This window comes from Perissodus microlepis, chromosome 2 (genome assembly GCF_051167445.1).
Source record: "Perissodus microlepis isolate ML-2025 ecotype Zambia chromosome 2, ASM5116744v1, whole genome shotgun sequence".
In the NCBI taxonomy this organism is placed as follows: domain Eukaryota; kingdom Metazoa; phylum Chordata; class Actinopteri; order Cichliformes; family Cichlidae; genus Perissodus; species Perissodus microlepis.
This window is the reverse complement of record NC_140462.1, coordinates 2,905,784-2,932,567: the sequence shown is the minus strand read 5'-3', so window position 1 is coordinate 2,932,567 and position 26,784 is coordinate 2,905,784. Positions and strand designations below refer to the sequence as shown.

The 26,784-nt window shown below is 41.4% G+C and overlaps 1 protein-coding gene across 7 annotated transcripts in view; it reads right to left on the bottom strand.

The window, feature by feature from the left end:
- Positions 1-26,784, bottom strand: part of LOC146392006 (uncharacterized) — a 50,239-nt gene that overhangs the window by 5,870 nt on the left and 17,585 nt on the right. For 3 of the 7 annotated variants that reach the window (XM_084940182.1, XM_084940211.1, XM_084940197.1), the window contains exons 2-10: positions 14,935-15,014; positions 11,395-11,569; positions 9,452-9,578; positions 6,680-6,814; positions 6,521-6,580; positions 3,183-3,332; positions 2,587-2,674; positions 1,726-2,008; positions 1,146-1,638 (exon numbers count right to left, since the gene is read on the bottom strand). In XM_084940182.1, coding sequence (XP_084796308.1) covers positions 1,146-1,638; positions 1,726-2,008; positions 2,587-2,674; positions 3,183-3,332; positions 6,521-6,580; positions 6,680-6,814; positions 9,452-9,578; positions 11,395-11,569; positions 14,935-15,014 — 1,591 coding nt within the window. Of the gene's footprint in view, positions 1-1,145; positions 1,639-1,725; positions 2,009-2,586; positions 2,675-3,182; positions 3,333-6,520; positions 6,581-6,679; positions 6,815-9,451; positions 9,579-11,394; positions 11,570-14,934; positions 15,018-19,422; positions 19,618-26,784 lie in introns of those variants that run through there. The other 4 variants (XM_084940176.1, XM_084940204.1, XM_084940190.1 and 1 more) reach the window with 2 other exon arrangements.

Below are 26,784 nucleotides of genomic sequence, written 5' to 3'. Positions count from 1 at the left end.
GTAATACAGTTTGAAGCTGGAGGATCTCTATATAAATATCCGAGAGCAGCTAGGTCCCCTAACTTTCAGCAGCTGTTGAAAGGATAAAGTTGTGCTATATCAGTGGTTAGAAACACCATTATTACTTTAGGATTAGTTTAACACAAAGTCAGGGCTGACCCAGGACCATTGCTGTGAGTCACAGTGCGCAGCATAAAGGTCCTTTCACATCGGACGCAGGATGTGCTGCTAATGCTAACTGCTAACTAAAAGCAAAGGATCCAGAATTTGTTGCGCTGGCTGCTGAGCTCTGTGGGTTTTTGCAGCAGCTCTACCTGTACTAGATGCACCTGCTCCTTGTCTTTTCTATCTCTGACTTTATGTCCTCTACAAGAGTTTGTTTTTTTTGCTGGTTCTTCAAATGTTCAATAAAAACATGTATGCTAATTCATAACGAAGAAAGCTTTGTAATGAAGACTGTCATTTCCAAAACACTGCCCGCCCCCACCCCGCGGTCCGCAGCGCTGTTGAAAAGGCTGTGGAAGTCCCTATATTAAACACATAGACCTGTGACACAAAAATCACCAAACTCGGACGACCACAGACTGTTTTCCTTCGTGGTGATGAAGGAAAACGCTGGGTTGGCATGTAAAAGGGCATTTATTCCCTTCAAAGACCTGCAGTTCAAAAAAAGCGCCCCTCCGACAGCCAAACCCATCTGTTCTCTGATTGGATTGTTACATTTGTGATTGACATGACATTGACCAATCAGATGAAAGGAAGAAAAATAGGGTCAAAATTCGTACTTGTAACTTGCAGGGGTTTTTTTGGGCTAAGTCCACACACAAATCTTTTTTACGCACACACAAATCTTTTTTACACATACAAATCTTTTTTACGCACACACAAATCTTTTTTACGCACACACAAAAATTCTTTTTACACATACAAATCTTTTTTACGCACACACAAATCTTTTTTACAAGTACAAAATATTTATGACCACATTTTGAGCCCATACGCGTTGGCTGACATATAAACTGCCTAATATATGGAGACACTCATGAAGCAGCGTCAGAGGAGTTTAGGGTAAGTGAGGAAGGCATGGGGCCTTTTATCTTCCACACAAAATCCATTTAAAATGTCAAATAACCAAAGATTCATACATCAGATCGAATAAATCTCTCCACAGCTGGTTCTTCGTCCTCTTCCTCCTCCTCTGTTTCTTCCTCAGCATCCACTCCTCCTTCTTCTTCCTGCCACAAGGAAGTGACAACCTGCTCCTCTTCCTTTGTGGTCTGATCTGACAGCATGGAGCACGAGGGAGCAGCCTGAGAACTGAGGGACTCATCCACCTCTTCCTCTTCTTCCTTAACCTCCTTTCCTTCTTCCATTTCTACCTCTTCTTCCTCCTTTTCTTTGACCTCTTCCTCCTTCATCTCCAGGACGGCGCCCTCAGTTTTCATATCGAGCGAGGCAGACACGAGGGGCGTCTTCAAAGAGCTCAGCACCTCCTGTAAGAAGGAGTTCTCCTCCTCCCCGTGGTTCTGGACCCCATCTTCTTCACTTTCAGATGCAGAGTCACTTACATCCTTACTCTCCGCTGCACTGGAAGCCATGCTTGTGTCCGTCAAGCCAGAAGGGGGCTCTGGTGTGGCCCTAGAAGCAGAAATCAAGAGATAAGATAAAACAAACCAAGCTACACTCCTGGGAGGGGAAAACCAAAAGGAAACCATTTCTATTCACCTGGGACTATCCAGAGAGGAGGCGCTCGAGCTGAGCTTGGAGGAGGGCAGGGGCTGGCTGTCGGAGTCTTCTTCCTCCGAGTGACTTGGCTCAGGAGGACAGGAAGTGTCCGGGCCGTGAGAAACATCCTGTTCAGCTTCGGACTCATCTTCTCCCTCCTCCTCATCTCGCAACAGGGATTGTATGGAATGTTGTGGTTGATCCTTCTCCTCGCTCTCCTCGCTCTCCTCCTCCTCATTTTCCTCCCTCTCAACTTCTGGTTTCAGCAGAACATCAGCCACTTCTGAATCAAACACAAAAAAGTGTCATCTTATCATCAGACTTATAAGTAACAAGTATATGGAAGCTGATGGCAGCCAATATAAAACGTAACCACTTCATTATTATTTGTGTGAATTAGCTATAAAAAAATAATAATAATTATAAATAAATATAATGAATATTAAATAACTTTGTAAAAGAAATAAAAAAGTAAAGTTATATTCATGACTGATTTTGTATTATTCAACTGTTGCAATTAAAATTATTTACACTAAAATGTGTGTCTGGTTTCTTGTAAGGTTATGCAGTAGTTAAAATTACTCACATTAGAAGTATATCTTTGTTTCCTGTAAAAACCTGATTTGTTCTCCCCTTATTCTTGTGTTTAAGTGTACGTAAATATAATTGCATTGTAATTTCACATAAAATACAGTGATATTCCATTTAATTACAGTGTTACCAAAATAACTTAAACAAATACATACATGTATCTTTCGCACTCATGTGGACTATAACCCTTCTATTTGATTAAATACTTTTGTTTTAATATTGGCATTCACAGGCTTCCATACTGGCAAACTAGGGGCTTTGTGCGCACACCTTCTGCCTCCTGCTGGTCCTGCAGTGGTATGGAGGTTGTCAGCTTCGCCTCCACCTCAGACTCTTGCCCTGCTTTCTCCTCTGTTCGCTGCACAGAAACAAGACATTTGTGGTGACATCAGCATCATCAATCGGCAATGAACAGTCAGCTAAGCAGTCCTAGAAAACCGTAGCAGCATACATGTGATAACATCCAATACAGCAACAGGTCTCATGAATTTGTATCAGTAAAATCACTTTTTTTCTCAGCATAACTTCTTTGAAAAGTTTGAATGACTGAGAAGGACAAACGCCTGTGCAGACAGGACCACCTGACCCATTCTCTGGCTGCTGTACTTTTCTGCACTGACTTTCAGTTTAACCTCCATATAAAAAGGTTTTTAGATAATGTGGGGAAACTATTGACTAATCACTTTGATTGTCCCACTGTTTATGTTTCTTTTTTATAGTTGGGGGAATTACTTTGTTAGGTCCAGTTTTATCACAAAACAGACTCTATGCAGTGAGAGGCACGCCATGAAAAGCTATAAAGATCCATTTAAAGTAATGGGAGTATTAGTGTTTATTCATGCTAGAGCTTTTGTCCCCCCTCTTACACTGGCAGGTCTCCTCCTGGCTTTTTGCCTCAGGGCCAGCTTGTGCTTGGCTGCAGAGTTATCCAGACAGACAAAAGGACTGGCCGGCTGGCTGAAGTCTCCTGGAACCACCAGGGGGCTCACTGCTCTGCTGGAGGCTGCGCAGGACAGCTGGGAAGACAGGAAACACTCATTTAGCATTTAGCAACACTCAACCAGGAGAGATCTCTGGGGACAGAATTTGACCATCCATCCAATTGTCCACCCCCCCAAGTGGGACGGCTCCAAATAGAGGTGGTCAACTCTCAGACATCAGCCACACTTGTAAGAAGCTTAAAAGCACAAACATTCAGAAATCCCCCAAGGATGCAAACAAGTAGCCAGAGACTGAGCAAGAGAGGGGGAGTCCAGCTGTACAAACATGAGCAGTCCTTATCTGCAGAACCAACACTAGTCTGTCATCACAGAAACTTACCTCTCTCACCTCTCACAAACTCACATTTTCACTTATTTCAAGACAAAACTCACAAAAACACTGCTCTTCTTCCACTAAACACACACACACACACACACACACACACACACACACACACACACACACACACAGTTTAACACTGCAACACACGCTACATGCTAATGTCTGTCTGCATCTGTTAGACTGTAAAATACCATTTCAGAGTTTTCATTCTGCATCTAAACCAAAAACTGTGTTGTGTTGTATGAACACATGGTTTGTTTTATGATCTAACTGAAATTACCCTTAAAACATATTCATGAAATATCGCATAACACAGTACTTCTTTAACAATATATAGGTTTCCCTGTGTGTGTGTGTGTGTGTGTGTGTGTGTGTGTGTTGGAGAGGCAAACTCTTAATGCTTTAACTACAAGCAGACATGCTGACTGCCAAAGAAACCATTGGAATGCACTCTGAACACTCAACACACACACACACACACACACACACACACACACACAGGGTCCGTGGAATAATATGTACTGTGGCTGGAGAAAAGAAAAAGAAGGTCAGAGAGAAGGAAAGGGGGAAAGCAACATACAGAGGAAGAAGAGGTCAAGCTGCAGACTTCCATTTAAGGTTTGAAGAGAAGCTGGAGGATTGGTTATGACCACACCCAGACAGACAGACAGACAGACACACACACACAGAAGCCCATCTTCCACTATCACACACGGCACATGACAACTATTTCCTGTGCTGCAGATATGTGTTGAACATAAACCTCTCCATTTATGTCCGCACAGGATTTAAAAACACGACACTGTTACTGAAAGAATTAAACAGCCAATCACGTTCCAGTCTCCATGGTGAGAAAGGATGCTGAGCCAATGTTATGTCTGAAGCACTGTTTCATCACCGAATCTCAAACAGTGACTCACAATTAAAAAAACACTGATTCCTTAAACCTGCAATAAGTGTTACACTGTAACCTTATATGTTAGTATCCATTCGTCTCCAATTGGCCACCTGATGTTATATCCAGTATTGAGTCTCCTTTTAATTCATCAAGATCTCATCTAATAACAATAAAGATTATGCTGTTAATCAGCTGGTTGCTAACTCTGTCAGTGTTCACTTACATAATAGATGGCTTCATATACATGGCACTAATGGAACCTTTGAGGATGCTGGGAAACCTTGGGTCCTGCTTTGACACGAACCGCCTAACTAAGCACTGCTGCAGACCATGTGCAGCCTTTCATGCAAACAGTTATTCCCTGATGGCTGTGAGCCCTTTCAGCGGGATAAAGGACCCTGCCACGAAGCAAAAATAGTTCAGGAATGGTTTAAGAAGTACAACGACGAGTTTGAGGTGTTGATTTTGCCTCTAAATCCACTTAAGCAACTGTGGGATGTGCTGGACAAACGAGTTCGTCGTGGTGCCAGATACCACAGCACAGTTTCAGGGGTCTAGTGGTTCCTCGATGGGTTAGGACTGTTTTGGAAGAGAACAGGGGACCAAAACAATATTAGACAGGTGATTATGATGTTATGTCTGATCTATGGACAATCTGGCTTCTTTATGCAACTAGCAGAGTCGCCCCCTGCTGAGATCTGGAAGTATTACAGGCATTTGTGTGCCGGCTTCACTTTACAACACAATGGAAACAATAGACTCAGGAGATCATCTCATTCTCAAACGATGTTCTTTGCCTTACACAGTTTGGTCATCCACTGCTAATAGAAACAGGCAGTCTGAACTCCTCTAATGACCAACTTATATCCACAAACTACAGACAAGTATGTGTGAAAAGATGACAAAGTCTGCACTCTTTATATTTACTGTAAATGCATTTAACACTGGCTGACCTAGACCCAAGTCTCCACAGTGACGTATGCTGACAGCGATGGTGTGAGTCAAAGCTTGGATTGTTGCAAATAAATCAAATTCATTTTCTAAATAAAGCCTGGGGGGAAAAACAAAACAAAAGAAAACAAAAAAAAAAAAATCCACAATCAAGTAAACAATTGATGTCTTAGTGAATTCTCAGTGGATGGATAAACTGCACAAAGTGCCACTGTAAGTGCAGTCTATCCTTGACCACATTCCTGTGTGTGGAATTGACTTTAAAGGGGATATTTTCAGGGTTTTGTGTGCTTGTCATTGTAGCCAGCCATTTGTGGCTCTTTCCAGTGGGAGAATGACCAAAACCAGCCTGAAACTGCTAAAAGTACACTATCATTAAAGGCTCCTTTGTCATAGTTTGCTGACTGTGCTTCTAGGCCATATTATAGTCAGTGAGAGTAATTGGATAGCTGATGTTCTCGGGACATTTGCCTTATCGTGAACTGGCACTGTGATTCTCTGGATCCATAAAAAGGACTCAATTGAAATTATTGTTAGGGAGAATATGAGGCATTCTGGGTAACACTGGTTAAACCGCAGATTTATACGCAGGGTCAGGAGGACGACAATTTAAGGATACAAAAAAGAGAAAGCTGTAACAAAAAGACTAAAAGCAACAGAGGGGAAAAAAGAGCGACAAAGAGAGGGAACATAGGGAAAGATGTCACTTTGCATGAAGGGGCTTTTATTTAGAACCAAGAGCAGCGTTTTAGTGATTAGACGGGATCATGAGATTTGTTCTCCGCCACAGTCACATGAGGAGCAATCGCACACAGCTCCAACACATCCACAAAGATTCCTCCTGGCTTTTACAAATCGCATCGATCTTACTTGAATCGCTGTTTTGGTTGTAATGCCACACGCAGGACACGGTGCAGATCGTAAAGCATCGCAGCGTGGAAGTTCACTCGTCGGTAAATGTGTCGGTTGTGAATGGAACAAAGCATGAAATAAACAATGCAGTATCTTAGTTTTCGTTGCACTGACGCTTACCCGGTCCTCATCGCTGTCTATTCCCTCCAGACTGATGGAACTGTTCGCCTGAGCCTGATTCTGGGAGACGCACCAAGAACAAGGAGAAGAATGTTAGCAGCCAAACTCAGGGGCACTAACAGAAGGAAGGCATCATTGAAAGCATGTCTTTATCGAGACCGTGTGAACTGTTGTGTATTCTGGTGGGCTGCAGGGTAGGCCGTCATCCTCAGACATGGTCGCAGGATCTTCTGCCCTCTTCACACACATCAGAGACGGTGGAGAGCCCAGTTTGATGGCCTGCTTCAGCTGAAGCTGCAGAGGAGAAAAAAAGAGCACATTTATGCCAGCAGGGTTAGTGCCTGCACGTTTCAGGCATGTGCTCACGTGTTTGTTTTACAAGGAAGTGAAGGTGTTTATCATTACTTACAGTTGAGGAAACACCATATCTGAGACCCTGTTTAATAAACTACAGCTCTGTATGAAAGGCTAACAATGGCGTGTTTGAGTACACGTTTATTGAGCATTACAGCTGTTTGCAGGGGAAAAAGATCTTTACTGTGGTGGAATATGACTAACAGGGAATGACCAGTGAGGACTCATAGCTGGGCACTCGACAGAGAAGCGAAAGCCCTTTGAAAGTGATTGTGTATCTGTGTGTGTAGCTGGTATCGCAGAAACTCAAACAGTCTTTATCTGCGTGCTTCCCTGTAACAGTCAGTCAAGGACTCATTTACTCAGTTTCACAGCACAGGACAATACAGCTTTTCTGTAGCAGGGCTGGACACTGACACGCACCAACACACACAGACACACACGGACACACAATACAAGTTTCTTGATAAAGTCACAAAGAATCTGCTGTTCTAAATGTTTCTATTTTAACATCGTCAGCTTATATACTGGAAGCTGTTTGTGGGTGGAAGTGAAAATTAATCTCAAATGTAGTTTTTTAATTTAAATGTGTGTGAAAATGTGTCTAAAGGGAGGGTTCACCTCAAAAACCACATTCATGCATTTCTCCCTTTTAGCACTGGTTTGCCCATATCAGCTGTACACATGTCTGCTCCCTATTGAATATAATGGAACTAACTGACACTTGCACAAAGATTCTTGTGAGCATTTACCCTTCTATTAAACTGCACCTGCCAATCATATCACTCTGCTCATGATGCTAGCTGCGGTGTGACAGGGTGGACATCCTCAAATTCATCCTCTAATAGTGCACTGGTAGTCTATAGGTCCAACGCAGAGCACAGCAGAGCTCCACCTGTAGTAGCTGTGTACTGTCACCAGGGGGCAGCATCAAAAATATGTTGAACCAGTGGTTAGTGTGTTACAGTTGTTAGTGTTTGCCCTTTAGCCACGGTCCCACAGAAGACAAAAGTCTTTGTAGTGGAGTGAAAATTGTCCACTTGTCGGGCCACAGTGTAAAAGATGGAGACACTGTAGCTGCAAAGTTGCATTCTCTTTAACGGCCACCAGGGGGTGATAGCTGTGGTTGCTCCTGTATACACCAATGAGAAATCGGCTGTCAGCCGTGACCACAGTAAACGATTTCCTGATAGGTTTATGGACCAGGTTACTAGTTTTGGGTAAGAGTGAGCAAAATTTTAAACTCACTGACAGAAAGGAAGATGATCCAACGTTAATGACTTCTGATAGACTTCCCGGTCAGATTTACCCCTCGACTGCAACATCCAGCTTCAAAACACCAAAGAAGGCAACGTTGAAACATAACACAACTTCATAAAGCAGTGGCTGACCTCACAGCAGCTACACCTGTCTTTTATATCATCTCAGTTGGCTGGTGTCCTGTTTTTGTGTGTTTTTTGTGGTAGGACAGGATGCAATTGCATCTTTGTAGCTTCTGTATTGTCTGAATTCCTATACTTAAAGAGCTATACTACTGGACAACAAACACAGGCCCAAAAACGCCATCAAATGGAATTTTTTCTATCTGAAGCTTTCTGGACCCCTCACAGTGGCAACACCCTTGTTTAGTGAGTTACTACATGACAGTCACTCTCCTGTGCATCATGTTAATGGCCTTGTAGTGTATCGATCCTTACATAATGTGCTTATTTTTGGCTCTGGAATGGCCTCATTCTGCTTATCAAACAGGCAGCACAGCTCACAGCGAGGATTAAGGTCAGGAAATCTCCATCAGATTGTTTTTCCACAGTAAATTCACTTTATGGAAATCAATCTATTAGCAACTTGCATCTCGCCAACATATCTGTGGCTGTTTTGCCTGAAAACTCTCTTGGATTTGATTATCAGGCACTCTGCCCGTGTCCGTTACACACTTTCTGATCTACAAAGAAGCCCAAATCAAACACTTCCTCGGTTTTATTTTAGCTTACAGGAGAAAGTGTTTCTTTTTAGCAAAAATTGCTTAAAGGAGTTGTTTGAGTCTCACTCCTCTGTAGCTCAGCGGAGCCGTTTCACTGGAGGTCAGCACGTCCGTCTGGGTCTCATGTCTTCCCCTTTTAGCCCACTGTTGTGACAGATACTCTTTCTATCTGTCTGCAGTTCTTCTCATCACGCGGTCCTTTCATTTTGCTTTGACAGAACTTTAATCTCTATTTGTGAAACGCATCAGTTCCGCCTGTCCAAACCGCTGCGTTTATCACATTACACATGGATCAAAACTTGTGTGTAAAAAGTCAAAGCTTATTTAATGCCACTTATTACTCGTAATCCCACAGGCTTAATATATAGCAGATCTGCTGGCAGCACTTTGTTCACAGTGCCCTGGGGCATAGAAGTGCTCACTCCCAAACACACTTAAATGTGTCAGACTGTGAATCTTTATTTGTTTATTATTCCTTAATAACCCCTGTAGTCAAAGGTCAAGGGGTCGGGGGTCTCTGGTGTACTAGACCTGAGAGGACTTTAACTTTAACGTGGTTTATCTTTGATCCGGTAACTGCGTTTGTGTGTGCATACCTGGAGTGATTTCACCTTCCCATGAATGCTGTCTTGCGATGCCCCCAGAGCCTCGTTCGCCTCCGATGAGTCAGAAACAAACACGGAGTCATGTGACAAAGCCTTGCCTCCCAGACTGATCTTCGACCTTTGGGAAACAGGAAGACGAAGAAATAAACACAGCACAGAGTGACGTTTCGCAGCTTCTATAACAAGACAGGTAGAAGAAAAAAAGAACCAGATGGTGGATCGCGACATAAAACAAATACCATAAACTACCCATGCAGAGTGTTTGGAATGTGTTCGCCTCGCTTCTGTCGTATAAAAATATATATCAACTGAAAAGACACTTGTAGTTTTTTAAGTGATGGTTTGTTGTCTCCCAGTAATTAGGATGATGATCAGAGAAATCAGTAAAATGTAACTAGATATTTCCTGTGACAGACTGAGACAAAGCAGGAAGTGGCACCGCTTAGGAAAACAAAGAAATTCAGGACTTTTCCACAGGAAAACACACATTCTTCTAATTGTTACAAAAACAGGAAGCGCTGAGCCTTCGCTGAGGTGAGTTTGACAGAACAGGAGATGGATGTTAAAACACAACCTTCCTTTTTTAAATGAACTCATGAGAGACGTTATTGACCTGAATGGATGGAGGAGCTCCAACAACGTGAGCAGAAATATATCATTTGGCTACAGAACGGTGCGGTTTCTTGATGAATCCCTTAAACATGGCAGTAAGGTAATGATATAATATTCTAGATTCATATTTTGCTGGGCTCAATTAAACCCCATAATAAGAGCTAGCATTTTAGATGCTTTACATTTGAAAGGGAAATGGGAGGAAAATTGTTTTGCTTAAAAACACACCGTTTATGTAGTTTTAGTTCCATTCCACTTCCTTCAAATCGATTTTTGTCTTATTGTCCTGTCCCTCACAAACAGAAGGTTTGATCAACAGGTCGGTGGGCTAGTCACAGCCCGAGATGTGTGCTACAGATGACCAGTTTTTAGATATCTCTTCTCTCTGACATCACACACAGCCAGGAGTAGAAAAAACTGTCTAAAACTGAGTGTTCGGAGCATTCTGAAGCCTTTCGGCTCACAGGCTTTACTTACTTAGGTTGACCTAATTATTTGAAATGTTGGTCCATGCTTAAAGGTAAAGTGTGTAAAATCTCACCATTGGATGTCATTAGACTAAAAATCGCAATCAACTGAATTTTGTCTTTATCCTGTCTTCCTTCTCTCACCCCAACCAATCACAGCAGATGGCCCCGCCCCTCCCTGAGCCTGGTTCTGTTGGAGGTTTCTTCCTGTTAAAAGGGAGTTTTTCCTTCCCACTGTCGCCAAAGTGCTTGCTCATAGGGGGTCATATGATTGTTGGGTTTTTCTCTGTATGTATTATTGAAGGGTCTACCTTACAATACAAAGCGCCTTGAGGCGACTGTTGTGATTTGGCGCCGTATAAATAAAACTGAATTTTATTTTCCTACTCCTTCCAGTTCTCCCAGTTCATGGAGAGAAATTTGCCTCAAAAGGGTTGCAAATGATTATGATATGATCCACAAGCATAAAGTAAGATTTAGAAATGTGTACAATGATTTGTGCGTAAGGACTCACATCCACACACAAATATGAAGCAGTCTGAGGACACGTAAAACTATTTTACAAATGCGTCCATCCAAACCTGAAAAAACACTGAACATTTATGCACGATTTATCAAGTTCATGAATCCGGAACAGATTAATCCAAGTTTATCGATTTGTTGGAAGATATATGATACACACTACTCAATGTATATTTACGAGTATTTACAACCGACTGTAGCTTTAATACGAAGATATGACAAAATGAGCATATAATAAATAAGTAGAGGCGTGACAGGTCTTAGTTGAGCACTGTGTACTTTTGTCAGATTGTAAATAAAAGCATTTCATTCAGCACACTTGTGCGATCTTACCCAGAGCCTTTATCCTTCTCTGCTCGAGTGAGTGTGTTGCTCTCTGATGCTTTGCTGACATTGTCACTCGACTGGCTGGCTTTAAGGCTCGCGTCCGCTCCTGCAGCTGATGGATCCTTTCTCTTCTTCCTGGCGAAGAACCTTTTAAACGTTTGGAACTTGGACTTTTTCTTTCCTGAGAAGACAGAATAAGGAATCATTGCATGGTGGTGCACAGTTACATGCTGATGAGAACATTACACACACAGCATCTTTACACACTGCCCCAGTGTGAACTCAAGTTATAAAGCAATTAGTCCTGCGGTGGCTGTAAAGACACAGGTAGGCAGCCCAGAGGGAACCACACAGAGCGAACGATGTGAGCGTGTGTTTGCAGAGGCCAACATGAAAACTGAAAATACACATATGCATAAACACACACCAACTCAAGCTTGTAAACCTACCCCCACAGTGGGTCCGTGTCTATTAGCACCACAGAGGAAAAACTCAACAGCTCTTTTATAACTTCTTAAACAGCTGTCATCAAGAACCTGAAATGGTCCTCGCTCCATCTCACATGCAACAGGGATGTGGGCTGGCTCAGCACTTATACACTACGCATTTGTCTTCAAACCACATGATCAGTATAAAGAGTAGCGCAGAGTTGGTCTTTTTTTTTTATTCATCTGCATAGTAACAATGGTAACATGAATAGCACTTACAATGTTTACTATGTTCATTAGCTTAGCCAATATTTACTGGGTCAAACCAGAGACTGTATATAAAAGATGAACACAGCCTGTGGTTTTGAAAAACAAGGCCATTTTAGAAGTGCACATTGTTTCTAACGGCCAGCAGGGGGCAGTGCTTCTTGTTTCAAAAAGAAGCCAGAATGACAACGTGGTGTAAGACAGCAGTTCATAAACCAGTGTGCAATGCATTGATTGCAATGGTAGAGGTGTAGACCTGTATACCGCTGAGGATGATGGGAAAAAAACAAAATCTGAATGTAGCTAGGCTTTCCACACTGTCAGTGGTTGAGGAGCATTGTAGGTAATGTAGGTTTTGTAAGGTGGGGAGAAAAAAAAAAGCAAAAAGCATTATTGTTGTATATTTTGAGTAAACTGAAGTAGCCATCAAATAGAAACACTTGTAATCATACAAAAGTCATCACAAAGTGCAACATCTTTCATTGTTTTTACAGCTAGACAGAAACAGGATTTTAACAGCAGTAACAACATTTGGAGATTTAGATTTTCCAATATATTTCTTTCAGACACACTAAACATAAACAGATTTCTAACATTAAGTTTATGTAGTTTCTTTACTCGTCCACATTCAGCCCGACTCTGCTAAGATCAGCTGGCTGCTGTGTTTGTAGCATCCCAAACAGAGAAGAGTGCCCTCTGGCTGGCAAACTATGTAAGACCCATAAAATGTTTGAACAGTGTTTTTTAATGTTTCTACTCTACTTTTTAAATTTTCATTTTGTGGCCTTTAAAATCCTGATGCCCATAGGAGTGGCAAATAGCTAATATCACCTGATAATATCGGCCAACCTATAAATCGGGTGGACTATTTGTTACACGCACCACAGGAGGCACTTAAAACATCCCCAGAGAAAGGAAACAGAAGCTGAGTTGCAAGAAAGAGAAACAACAATGAGAAAGAAGACGTCGGGAGCAAACAGAACAACTGTAGTCAAACTATTTTGAGGACTCCCACCCCTGAGCCATCCACAGACATTCTTCAGTAGAGATTTCAAAATAAGATGCATTTTTGTTCCACGAGCTGTGTCATTTTCGTCCTCCTCCCTGTGGGGAATCCTTGAGCATTCCTTCTTTTCTAAAAATACACTTTCTGGTTGGAGCTAAATCCCAACTGAAAAATGTTTGGAATCCAAACCTGGTGCTGAGGCCACGATGCTTTAAATCTCTGGGTCACTCACTCAAGATCATGTTAAGCACATGCGGTGCATTTTCTTTTGGGATTTTTTGTGTAACACAGAAACCCAAAGACGTCACTAAAATAAAAGTCTGTCAAAATATAATGAAAACCAATTTTAGCGTCTTAATGAGATGCCATTAAACCGCACACAGAACAAGTTATTGTTGGATAACTGCAGTCCACAAAGTGCTGTCTTTACTTGAGGAGGTTCCAACCTGCTTTTTGATGAAGCTTCAGAGGCCTTTCTGCATGGCCAAGATGAACTATCAGGGGGAAGCACCACCCAACAGTACCATTTATTGTGCTATTTTAGGCACAATACTCTATTAAAGCCAAAAGGTCTGCCTAGAAAAAGGCAGCTGATTCAGTGGAAGGTCAGCGTAGAGCTGAGATATTATAGTTTCTCCATATGCATTCTGTTAAGACTAACAGGACCTATACACAGTCCTGAGCTCAAAATTAGGGGCAACTCAGCTGAACTGTGAGAGGATGGTGACCTTTGAAAGGGAAACAATATCAGGGCTGGGATCTCTCTCCATAAAAACAAAACTACCAGAAAAATTAGAGACTGTTCATTTCTTGTGAAAAGCGAGTGAGCAAACTTGAAAATTCAGCAGGATTATTGCACCAGCATTAGCCCAAGATTCAAAACCGAGAGCTTCCTGAAAACAAACTTCTGCCTGTTATTCACTCACATTATCTTGGACCTCAAGCCTGGGCACGAAAGACCAGTTTCATCACGTCTGCTTAAGTCACTCTGTTCACAAGAAGCTCACAACTTAACCTTTCCACGTCGACACACATCTACATTCTGGTTCCCACTCTGTTTGTTGTTAATCTGTGTGCACGTTTGTGTGGGACAGCCTTGTGTTTTCCTCCATTTCCTGCCACAACCTGCAAGGAGATATTTGTGTGCGATCGTTCGAGCTGATTGGATCTTTGCTGGGAGTGAGTAGAAAATCTCATTGCTGATATCGCTGGCAAGTACCAGCATCCAACCACCTCTGAAACAACATGTATTGTCATCAGAGCTGAAAGCACCAGGAGTTTCTGTGTGTGTTCGCACTAAATGAGACCTCAGAGATTTACAAAACATGCACTGATAAGATTCTACTGATTTGGAAAAAACATGTATTTTCTTTCAGTTGTTGCAAACTTTCAAAATAAAATTAAGCAAAGTAAGCAAAAAGTACAACGTTTGTATTAACACAATCTTTTCATGCAGAAGACTTTCATCTAGAAAACTGCCAAAGTGCCTGGATTATCTGGTTTTCACTGCTCTGTACTGTGAAATTAAAGCAAGGAAGCCTCGTTAGCTACAGCCCGAATGATTACAGGATGGACAGTAACTCATTAGCTGTGCAATCCATAGAAAGTATGAACCATCTGCCGAATAGAAACAGTTGAAAGGTCATTTTCACATTCTCCCTGTGTGTCGATGACCTTGCAAACTCCGAGTTGAAGCTGAAAAGAAAAAAGGTCGAAACGATGCAAATTACAGACACGACCTTTTCATGCGATTACAGCGAAGACAGCCACTCAGCATACATTAATACTGAATATTCCTGGATTCCCAATCAAACATTTACAGAAAACACTTAATCAAACTGTTACCTGAGCACTCTTCCTGGACTTCAGCAGGCTCCTGATTGGTCGTCACGTCTGGAGTTCCTGATGCCATGGCAGCACTGTCACTGCTGGGAGGGAGACAGATGATGAGTTTGATGATTATAAAGTCTTTCATAAGTTTCATGAACAAGACCAGAATCAGGCTGGCTGCTATAAATCAGTAGAAAAAAAAAAAAAAATAGAAAAAAAATAAATAAATGTCTGCATTTATCTAAACCTGCTTCTGCCTTCTCATTTGACTCATATGGCAGCTACCTAGTTGCAATGTGATCAGATTAAAAAGTGATTAAAGTCCTACTTAGAAGTGTCATGACTGCTGGTAAAAGTGGCTTGGCGTGGTCGGACCGAATGGACAGGCGACTGTTGGGGCGGATTACATCCATAACAAGTCATCACCTTATAAAATCCCCCCAAAGCTCATTATGCAACTCCTGGATGCATTAACGGTGATGTAGTTGTTCATTCATTAAACACGTGGAAACGTGTGAAAAGTGCTTCTCTTTGCTATTTAAACTTTAATCTCCGTCTGATGTGTCTCCACAATCCAAACAGTCCTAGCGGAGGCTATGTTTCCAGTGTACTGCTGCGCCATTAACTCAAGTGTTCATCACGTCAACAGCAGGTGCCCGGCAACCGCCGAACACAACCTTAAACAGATATGAAATCACATTATGAGCTGGTGCCTTGTTAAGGCTCTGTGTGCAGCAGGACTGAGGGCTTCACATTCGGGCTGCGTGTCAGCCCTCACTCTACAGTACAGTAGGTTCATTTGCAAGTCATCATTTTATCATTATTCTTATTATTTTAAATCACTCTTTGCACTGCACAGAGCTCTCTCGAGCCCACAGGACGTCTGAGGCCAGGTGAGTGCAGTTCCAGCATGCTGAACCAGTTAGACGAGCCTGTATAAAAGTTTTACTCTAGTGTCAAATCTAATTAGCCATGCACTGTGCTGTGTGTTGAGGATTTCCTGAGCCGTTTGGCAGGAAGTGGACTCATTGCTGATATGGTTTTCAGCAAACATGTCTAATTGTAGCTGTGCCACCATTTATTTCAGGTTGGCGGAATCTGTGGAGGTCAGTTTGTCAATGCATCACCGGACCGAAAACAGAAACTCGATGATGTATCAGCGTGAAATTTCATAAGGATGTTTACAGTTTCCAGAGATAAATCCCAAAGATTCTGGAGATCCCCTGGCTGTTTGACAGCTAACCCCATGATCTGACTCAATACAGAATAAACTACATTAACATGATGTATTCATTGTGAACAAGTGCAGGTTGTCTAACCAAAGTAAAATAACAATAAATGAACGAATCTCCTTTGGTTTAAAGGTTTCTATGGAAACTGTGATATGTTGTTTTGGTTGAACCCAAAATTGGTGGGAAACGGGCACTATTCAAAACCCCTTTTTGTTAATCACAATAGTTTCATTTATTATGCATATAAAACCTTAAACTTGATTTCTTGTGCATCCAGAACCTCCAAATTTTTAGTTTAGCAAAATCAAAGACAAGTCACATAGTTGGATTTTATCACGGATCAACTTTAACCTTTACCCCAAACTATCTATCTATTATCTAAACGTGTGATTTCTGGCTTTTGAAATTAGTTTTCCCAAGTCCGTATTCCTCAAGCTCTTTCCAACTCAGATTCCCAGAAGTCCACGGCTCACACAAATATTTCTAAAACCAGTCACTAACAATAAAAAAGATTCATGTTTAATTTTGTACAAATAAAATAAAGGTCAGCATGATGTTTTTCCCCTGGTGATCCACGCTCAAACTGCAGTCCCGATCGTGGCTTTACCACCTTTTTAAGTCTCGTCAATCAGCAAACAACAAACACTCAGAACCTATTTGTACTTTTCAAATGGTCCTTTAATGCTTCTCTAAAGCATAGAGTTTACTTAGGGATTAGGGTTACTGATGCCTGATCCCCGGTCTGATGATTCACAGTGTCAATGAAAAGCACCCATGAAATAAAAAAAATAACAGGAAATTAAAGAGGCTGAATGTTTATTCATTTTAATTATGAGGCACACCCGTAAAACTGCTCATTAACACAGCTATCTAAATCAGCCAATCACATCGCAGCAACTCAGTGCAATTAGATTATATAGACATGACAACCTGCTGAAGTTCAAACCAGCAACAAAGTTGCTTCAAGGGACTTAACAATTACCATGGTTACAGCCAAAGGATACAGAACAGCATCTCTGAATGCACAGCGGCCTGAACCTTTAAGCTGAAAGGCTACAACATGCTAAGAACAGGAAATTAAGGCTACAGTTTGCGCATGCTCACCAAAACCTGAACATACAAGACTCGACAAACGCTGACTGGTCTGATGGTTTTTCATTTCTGTTGTGAAATAAGGATGGTAGGGTCCGAACTTTGCATAAACAACATGAAAGCATGGATCCATCCTGCTTTGTACCAACAGTTCAGGCTGCTGCTGACGTAACAGTGAAGAGGATATTTTGTGGCACACTGTGGGCTCCTTAGTTCCAACTGAGCATCATTTAATCACCACAGTGTACACACCTTCTGATGGAGGATACCGTGTTATGTCATAAAGCTCAATCATCTCAAACTGGTTTCTTGAACATGACAATTGAGTTCACTGTACTGAAATGGCCCCAAGAATCACAGGATCTCAACCCACCGGTCCATGAGTCTGTTGGTACCAGGCCGCGGGAGTTGAGACTCGGGTGTGAAATTTATGGTTTTCAGGGTTTTTATCGGTTTTATCATTAACTCAGTTTCCCTGGGTCTATTCCCGTGTGTTATGAATAAATCTTCCCTTTTTTTGGTACTGGTACTGGTTTTATTTGTTGTATTTATCCGCGGCACCTTAAAGGCCGGTCCGTGAAAATATTGTTGAACATAAGCCGGTCCGTAGCACAAAAAAGGTTGGGGACCGCTGCAATAGAGCAGCTTTGGGATGTGGTGGAACGGGAGATTTTTGTCACAGCAGCTGACAAATCTGCAGAAACTATGTGATGATCTTTTGTCAGTATGGCCCCAAATCTCTGAAACAGTGCCTTGTTTAATCTATGCACAAAGAATTAAGGCAGTTCTGAAGTCAAAAGGGAGTCAAAACTGCTACTAGAAAGGTCTACTTAGAATCTATATCCATAAATAATATTGCAGTTAATCTTAAACCTCACGTTATGTAAGCGAGGATCATGGGAAAAGTCAAACCATGAACACAGTTTACTTAACAGCAAGCCAACAAAGAAGAGAAGTCCTTAAAGAACTATAAATACAATCACAATAGGCATCAAGTTCTTTTTATCAGCACCCCGTGTCCATGACTACAACTGACCAATGTCCATCTGCTTATGAAGGGTGTGTCGTGACTGCTCCAGGTAAGAGCTAACAGGTTAACACTGTGATAGAATCGTTTGTGCTAAAAAAAATTTAAGGTGGAGAAACCGCCACTGTTTTTTTCCCCAATCGTGTTGTTAGTGTGAGAAGACTCTCTCTCTGTTAAGGAAGCAGCTGGAGAACTTCTTGTCAACTGTGTTTACAGTGAGCTGTGTGTTAAAGAAACAGAGAACATTCCAGAGGGTCTGTTGACGTACTGAGGGCCTTTCACCAGTATTACTATTATATAATCATAAGCTATTATTGGTTTGTTAAAGTCGTGTGAATCATCATCTTATACAGACTCTGGAGTCTAACACCTAGTCTTATCAGAATTTATTTCAAAGCCACAAACGACTGAACCCCACTGATTTGTATTAAACACACGGTGGTTGTATTGTTTTGCTATATACATTATTTTTATACTTGAAGTATTTTATTTAAATGCCATGGTTACAAACTGGTATATGCCAATGTTGTTATCAGGTGAGTTAACTGCATACACACTTACATAGACTCAAGCGTATCTAGAAAGCAGCTACACGAGCAGAAATGAGCATAGACACTCATACAGTGTTGTGATATGAATAAAATCAATACCAGGTAGAGGTAAGAAACAACATCAATGTTTACAGGTGAGGGCCAAGGTATTGATGTTTAAGAATTAAATGATGGGGTCCAAACTGCTGCTCTCATGTCTGGGTATTAAGGATTTAATAGAGCACCATGTAGTTAGCATAGAAAAATCTAGCATTGTTTTCTGCAAAAGACTCATGAATGCACATATTGTATCCCAATATGTATCTCAGGGCTTCATGACAGGACATTCTTAACCAGTGAATGATGTCATGGTGGCTACAGCCATCTTCATCTTTTTTATACAGTCGGTGTACTAAAAACATAGAAATTTATATAGGATCTTTGAATTCCTGGCAGGCTGATATGTTAAAGCTCAACTTTCATTTTAAAGAATGAGCAACAGAGCTTAAATCCTGCACCTCCAAGGGACGGATCCAACAAAGTAAAAAAAAAAAAAACTCTTTTACAGTGAAGCACACGTGTTAGGATGAAGATCAGATGGTCAGGAGTCACAGTGACTGACCTGTGCCCATTTCCAAAGCCGGATCCCCATGGTGACATCCTCCGCTTCATTAGAAGTACAGATAGACGACGAAGGCAGGCGAGACAGAAGGATGGATTTGCAAACTCAATGAAAAGTGCAGATGAGACGAACACAAAAAGCGAGAGGGAGTGAGAGAAAAGAGCGAGAAAACCAGAGGAAGGGACAAACACAAGAAAGCGGGAGGGGACGGGGTCAGAGAGAGGGGCTGTGGGAAAGAGCAGCATGAAAGGAAAGATGAGTTGGTTAGATAAACACAAGAATACTGGGACGAAGAGAGAGACAAAAGGGAAAACAGACTTACAGTAAACACAGAGGCTTCGCAGTGGAAACAAAACACTGAGACTTGCAACCAAAGATGGTAAGAAGAGCCTGGACAAAGTTTTCCCTCACAGAGACATTTTAGTAAATAAACAAAAGGCCTTAAATCACCATTTTAAACAGATAATCTAGGAGATCACGACCTTAATGCAAAAACTTTTTATCCAACCATATTCAGAACAAACAACAGGACTTTTTCCATGGCTACTGTCTCTGCACTGAACTTGCCTGTGTTCTTTATGTAACCTTAATTTGAGTTTACAATGAAGGACTTTTTTCACAGTCTATATCAAAGAGTTGTTGGGGTCAGCTTTGGGGTTGTAGTAAAACCACATGATTGTAACTGACTTATTGCATTTCACTTTGAAGCCAAGTCTGTGGCACACAGAGCCAAGGTGGCAGTGGTGCAGCTAAGATCATCTCTGGGGCTTCAACCAGTGGATTCAGAATATAACCCAGTACTTCTTAATACACACCATACACCTAAAAAAAACAAAAAAACAAAACAAAACAATAATGCAGGCTTCACATGTCCATCAAGATTCTTTCTCCACAACAGGCTGTTTCACTGTACACTGATTTAAATGAAAAGAGCTGCTTCTGCCCACTCTCCTTTTAACAAAGAGTGCTGTGGCTTTTCTTGTGTTGCCATGGATATCCTACTGGAAAATAAGGAAGGGAAAAGGATAGTGACTGGAGGTTCCTCCAGTAATATAAGTGGAAATAAATATTAAAAAAAAACCCCAACCAAACAAAGAAAAACTCCTGCTAAAGTTTTAACAGCAAACACAGTTACCATTTTTAAACTGACCATTTATTAAAAAAAAAACCCAAAAAAACCAAAAACAATCTAGGTCCTGTCCTTGTTTATTGCTGTCAAAGTCTGTGTTAACATTTCCAGAATTTCTGACTAGATTAGAACAGCGGTCCCCAACCCCCGGGCCTCGGACCGGTACCAGTCCGTGAGTCGTTTGGTACCGGGCCGCGAGAGTTGAGGCTCAGGTGTAAAATGTATGGTTTTCAGGGTTTTTATCGGTTTTCAGCGTCATTTTGCTATCGTTTTTATCGTTAACTCGGTTTTTCTGGGTCTTTTCACGTGTGTTATGAATAAATCTCCTTTTTTCTGTACCGGTACTAGTTTTATTTTGTTGTATTTATCCGCGACACCTTAAAGGTCGGTCCGTGAAAATATTGTCGGGCATAAACCGGTCCGTGGCGCCAAAAAGGTTGGGGACCGCTGGATTAGAACAGTTAGCTCTGGAAGCTAACGGTCATGTTAGCCACATTAGCCACATGGCATGCTAACGCTAAAGATTTTGGCATAACAACAAAAATGTGAGTGCTCCGCTGGGTCTTTCTCAGATGCCAGGAGAGCATCAAAACTCCTCTGCTCGCAGAGAGGAACAAGTGGGCTCGTAGCAGGGACATGTAGAGCAAAAGATAAACAGGCTGTAGCGACGGGGTAATGCTGGACTGTTAGGCAGGTGCTTATTTGGAAGAAGTGGGCCATGCCTGAGGTGGTAACTGTGTAGCTTTTATACTAAAGAGGGCATAAAGACTGTTATGAGTCTAAGCAGAGTGTAATCTCAGAACACAAAACTTATATTTCACAGCAATATTTACCCAGCAATGCCACAGGAGCCATCATAAAGCCTTAATTGCTACTTTTGGTTTACCGTATTTGAGGCTTTGTTTCCTTTCAGATTAGTTAGATGTTACGGGCTTTTCCCCCAAGGTTGCACTGCTTCATGAGAATCTTCTGGCAGCTGTTTATTAACTTATTCTTGTTTCATACTTATCCTTCAGCAGCCTGACTTTCATGCAGTGCAAACACTCTCAAATATATAATTAGCTTTATTTGGAAGTGCATGACTCTATGGATGGTTGACAAGGAGTGTGTGTGTGTGTGTGTGTGTGTGTGTGTGTGTGTGTACCTTATTACATAACAATGGATTAGCATGAAGAGGTATTCAGACCAGCAGGGAGTTTGCCTTTATTAGACACCTGAAATAACCTTATTAGCACCCACATAGAGTGAGCACGCACACAGTAAACATGTCCACATTTGTCTGTCATTAGATTGTTTCTAAAAACACACACAAGAACACTTTAAAGCCATACTGTAAACTGCTGGTGTGGACGAACACTGACCAAATTCAGCCATGACAACGGGATTGAACAGAGCCCAGATTACACAGCAAAAACACTTCATCTAGGAGCTGTGCGGAGACCATAGTGTCACTGTAAGCTATACAGAAGTAACTAAATATAGATAACTGTGGAGAGTGGTGCCCACAGAGTTCAACAGTAAGCTCCGATGACTCCAGCCGGGTGTTGTCCATGTGGCTTCTGTCCTTCTGACGTAAAGCAAATCCAATATCGCCCAGCTTTAATCTCTCAATGGATCCAGTGTTACGAGACTCATTACACTACAGGCTTATGGCGCTGACTAATTGGCTACTGTCAACAATGACATTCAATGGTACTGACTCAGAAAATAAGCTTCTGATGTGATTAATAACCCACTCATGATTCCGAAGTTGTTTGTCCGTGTTAGAGCCTCTCATTTATCTGAAAGGACTAATCTAATCTGTAAGTTGCTGTAGGTCTTACATAAAACAAATCCACCCTGCTCTGGGCCCAGTTGTTGTGAATCAGCAGTTAAACTGGCTAATATCAGCCTGATTACATTACAAACAGCAATTACGCTCTGCAGAGTGAAGGGACGGAGCCCAGAAGCTTAGCAAAGTGTAGCGTTTCAAAGCTAAACACTACTGAAACCAGGCTTCTGTCATTGCAACTGTGTCTGTTCGAGGGACTCTTGTAATGGTCCGTCTCCACAGACTTAAAGCAGGGACTTCCATTAGCCTCAAACAGAACAACCCCCTTAGCTGTGTGGCTGTACGTAGCAAAAGCAGAGCTAAACCAGAGTCACGCGGCGGCTGTTAGAGCTGAATGAGTTAACAGTGTCTATGAATGAAAATTTGTTTTCTGCCTTACATTCCAGCCCCTGAAGTAGACGCGTTCATTCACAGAGCATCAGCAGAGGGCTGGTATTTCCTCCTGAATTCAGCATTTCTGAATTCTTTTTATTTATTTTTAAGGAAGGCAATATAGACCAACTCTTAAATAACAATTCAAATTGATAAAGAGACTACTCAAAATGATTGCAGTGATTTTTGGAGCAAGTTTCAATATCTGTGATCGATTCTTAGCACGATATTCAGGCTTCTGACTTGAGCAGGATCACCACCGACCCAACACAGCGTGGAATCCGTCACGAAAAGCTAAAGAAAAGAAAAAAGAAAAAGAAAAAAGAAAGAGCTATTTTTAGGTGCTTAGCCAGCAAATCTAAAAAAGGACATTCCCTATACTGTATGAGACACAAAGCGAGCCTTAGGAGAAGATGAAAGGCTTGAGTGGAGGAAGCTGGCCGAGGGAATAAGATGTTAGTGGGTCTGTGACGAGCCGAAAGCCTTCAATTTCCACAAAGAGAAAAAAAAAAAAAAAAAAAAAAGAGACAGATGCAGGAATGAATCAAGGCAGAACGGCGAAGGAAGAGAAGGACTTTTTTTCCTTTTCCAGGCAGCTGAAACGATAAACTTGGCCGAGTGGATGAAGCGCTCTGCGCAGAAAAAGTTGCAGACTGCCATGTTGTATACACAGATAGAAGCAGCATGGGAACTTCACTGTGTTTGCACAAAATAAAGCATGCAATCTGTGGTGGTGTACATTTACCGCTTTTTTAAAACTAGAATTACTGCCTTGTGGTTATACGCTAACCAACAAGATGCATATTACATCCCTGTCTGTCCTGACTTGACCTTTGACCTTTCTGATGTTTTCACTTAATCATGTTATGCTCGTTTTATCCTAAACCTACAGCTAAAAATGTGGTTTTCTTGAGGTCATGGTGATCTTAACCTTTGACCACCAAAATCTAGTCAGTTCATTCTTGAGTCCTTGCAGCTTTTAAAGAGATAAATGGTCCATGGCAATGGTCATGGCTGTCATCAGCATGGAGTTATAATGACCTGTAATCGTGTTGACGTGGTTTAGACAGACATGCACATACTCACTGTGGAGAATTATAATATCTGAGGTTTAAATCAGGCTAATGCCTGTGGCTAAATCTGCCTTTTCCTTTATTTTTCTCTTCTGTGCACATGCAAAAAGAATCATAGCATTTTGCTTTAAATGAAAAGTAATGATGAGGTCAAATTATAGAGACTGTAGTAAACAATGTTCTTTTATTGGAAACAGCTGGAGAGGGTTCCAGCATTGTAGAGAAAATACGTCGTTTTACACAGAACTCTGTACTCACAAAGCTTTGTCATTGAGCTCTATACACTCGTCACTAACCGAGCAGAACCAGTTTCAACAACGCAAGTGTTTTCACTGAGGACAATGACTTGTAGAAGACAATGCAACTGAAACAAAATAGAAAATCAAACGCAAATTATGATGTTTAGCCTAATGCAAAAGTCTTGTGGAGCAAAACCGAAGTCAAGTCCACTGCTTACAACAGCAATTAATCTAAATACTTAAATGGAAGTGCTAAAGCAAAGGCCCAGCCACTCTGCTCATTGAACTGAGTGAATGTTTATATCTGTACAGTAAACACGAAGCAACAGCCAACACACGATAGCTCAGCTTAGTATGAAGACTGCAAAGATGGATGAACTGCTAAAAAAGGTTAGAAAATGAGCCTGCCAGCACCTCTAAAGCCCAGGAAACATGCTGTATCTTGTCTTTTGGCAGGGACCACATGAAGTCATGCTGTCAGTCTAGTCTTTATGCTTACAATAACCTTACTGTCTACAGGTTCTACAATTCTAGAGTTTTCTCATTTATCTTACAAAGGACTACATTTATTAAGTGTCTGAAGGCCTGGTGAGTTTGTGCTGCTCAGACTTTAATATCTTTACGGGATAGATAAAGCAGTAGTTCTTCCTGGGTCTGATGCCCCATCCAACACTGCACAGGGTCCAGTCTGGCTGTTTGATCTGCCATCTTGTCACATGCCTTTGTCTGCATTATTTAATAAAAGATTAATGGGGGAACAGCACGGAAAAAAGGCAACGTCCTCGCAGGATAAACATCTTCCATTCTCCCACTGCTCTCTTCCCAGATGTTAAAGAGCTTTTACATGACTTTTGTTATTGTCTAACCCATCTCTGTTACACGAAGGCGCTCAATGCGAGCCAAAGGGCCATAAAAGGACATGAAAAATGTATAAAGAATGCATCCAGATAACACAGCTCCACATCATCAATGCATTACCCCTCCTTTCTCCTCATTCTTTTTACCTCTCATCTCATTATCTCGCCATCCCTTCCTTTCTCCATCTTTGTGCGATTCCCAGTCTCTTGTCCAGCTGCGCATACCTAACTGGGAACATGGCCTTTAAAACTGTGGTATTTCCTCTTGACCCATTCAGCCAGTCCACGCCTGCGCGAACAGCAGGAGAAGGTGACCGAGAAGGAAATTAGTCATGAATTTTTACTCCTGAACTCCAAAGAATGTGGCTGTGACCTACCCTTGCAATGCAAAACAATTTGAGAATGTTTCAGAGCCGTGAAAGGCAGCATTATTTGAATTTCTGGTTTAAAGGTGTTGGGCGACAGATGTTAAAACAAGTTTAGGAAAACCATTGAGAAAAAATGTCACAGAGTTATTCAGTACTCATTAAAGTCAAGCTCAAAACTGAACAACGTACCTACACCTTTTATGAAGAAGCTAGCATTAGCGCAAATGCTCGGCATGCTGTGAAAAGCAGCAAAACAAAATGCAACAAACTTGATTCAAATAAATTCCTCAAGAGTTTATCTGTCTCCAGCCCAACTGCACCTGCCGAGTGACTTGGCAGGACTGTTGTGAAAAGTGATTCTAGAAATAGATGCAGCTACTGTATAATGAATCCATTAGCCATTAAGCATACAGATTGCTTTCAGTAGCATGTCAATGAATGGGAAGAGAGCCACAATAACCATGCCTTTAACCATAGCGGTGTACCATTTACTATTCATCAAGTTCAAAACCAGTATACTGCAACACCTCTATGCATATGGTCTCAGGTTACCGTGCTGTTTACTACTGGAAATCCATGCCACATTAGCTAGCCAGTGCTAACACGCTGATACCGCCGCGTATTAGCCCGTCAGCTACTAAGAAAATAACAGCTTTAAATAGTATCTTGACTGGTCTCCAGCACAAAATAGACAAAAAAATATTGCTGTTGGTTGGTTGTCAGTGGGAAACCCTATTAAAGATAATGAAAACAGTCTGTCTAACTTTATCTGCCCCCAAACACAAACCTTGAAATTCCCAGCAATGCATTTAGTATTCAAGTAGTCACAATTTAATCCCATCAAGCATTATAACAAGCCGTCGAACTACAATGACCTTTAACACTCAATATGATGCTGCACTGCTCTGCGTGCTTATATAACAGAGGAGCACCAACATAATGTCTGATATTCCCAAGCCTTCAGTTTATGTAAACTTAGAGCCTGAAAAATAAGTTACTGGGAGACAGTGCAGATGAAGCATGAAGTGGCAGTTACAAAATGTGGTTTCATTTGAAATGACTGAAATAAAACAAGACACTGCTTGTTGCAAAGCAATTCAGAGTCCCAGATAAGTCAGAATAGACAGCTAAGCTTTTTATTCCAACATTGCATTCATCTGAAACAAAGTGATCAAGCAGAAGATAAACATTGGTGACAAGACATTGGTGTTTGAATCCATTCACCAGTCACTAAAAGGCAGCTGAATGTTGATCAGTTATTTATTGCTACAGAACATATATGCTCGTCCCTGTTTTGCTACTAACACAACTACAACGCAAGTCTTTGTAAAAATAAATAAACTGGACCTGCGATCACGTCCAGGTCACTTCATAACTCTGACTGTTACCAAATTAAAGGCCGGTGCATAAAATGTAGGGATATTGATTTTATGTAACTTTGAGTTTGAGTGGTTCAGACTTAAAATAACCTTTTAAACAACAAACTGCAAAAT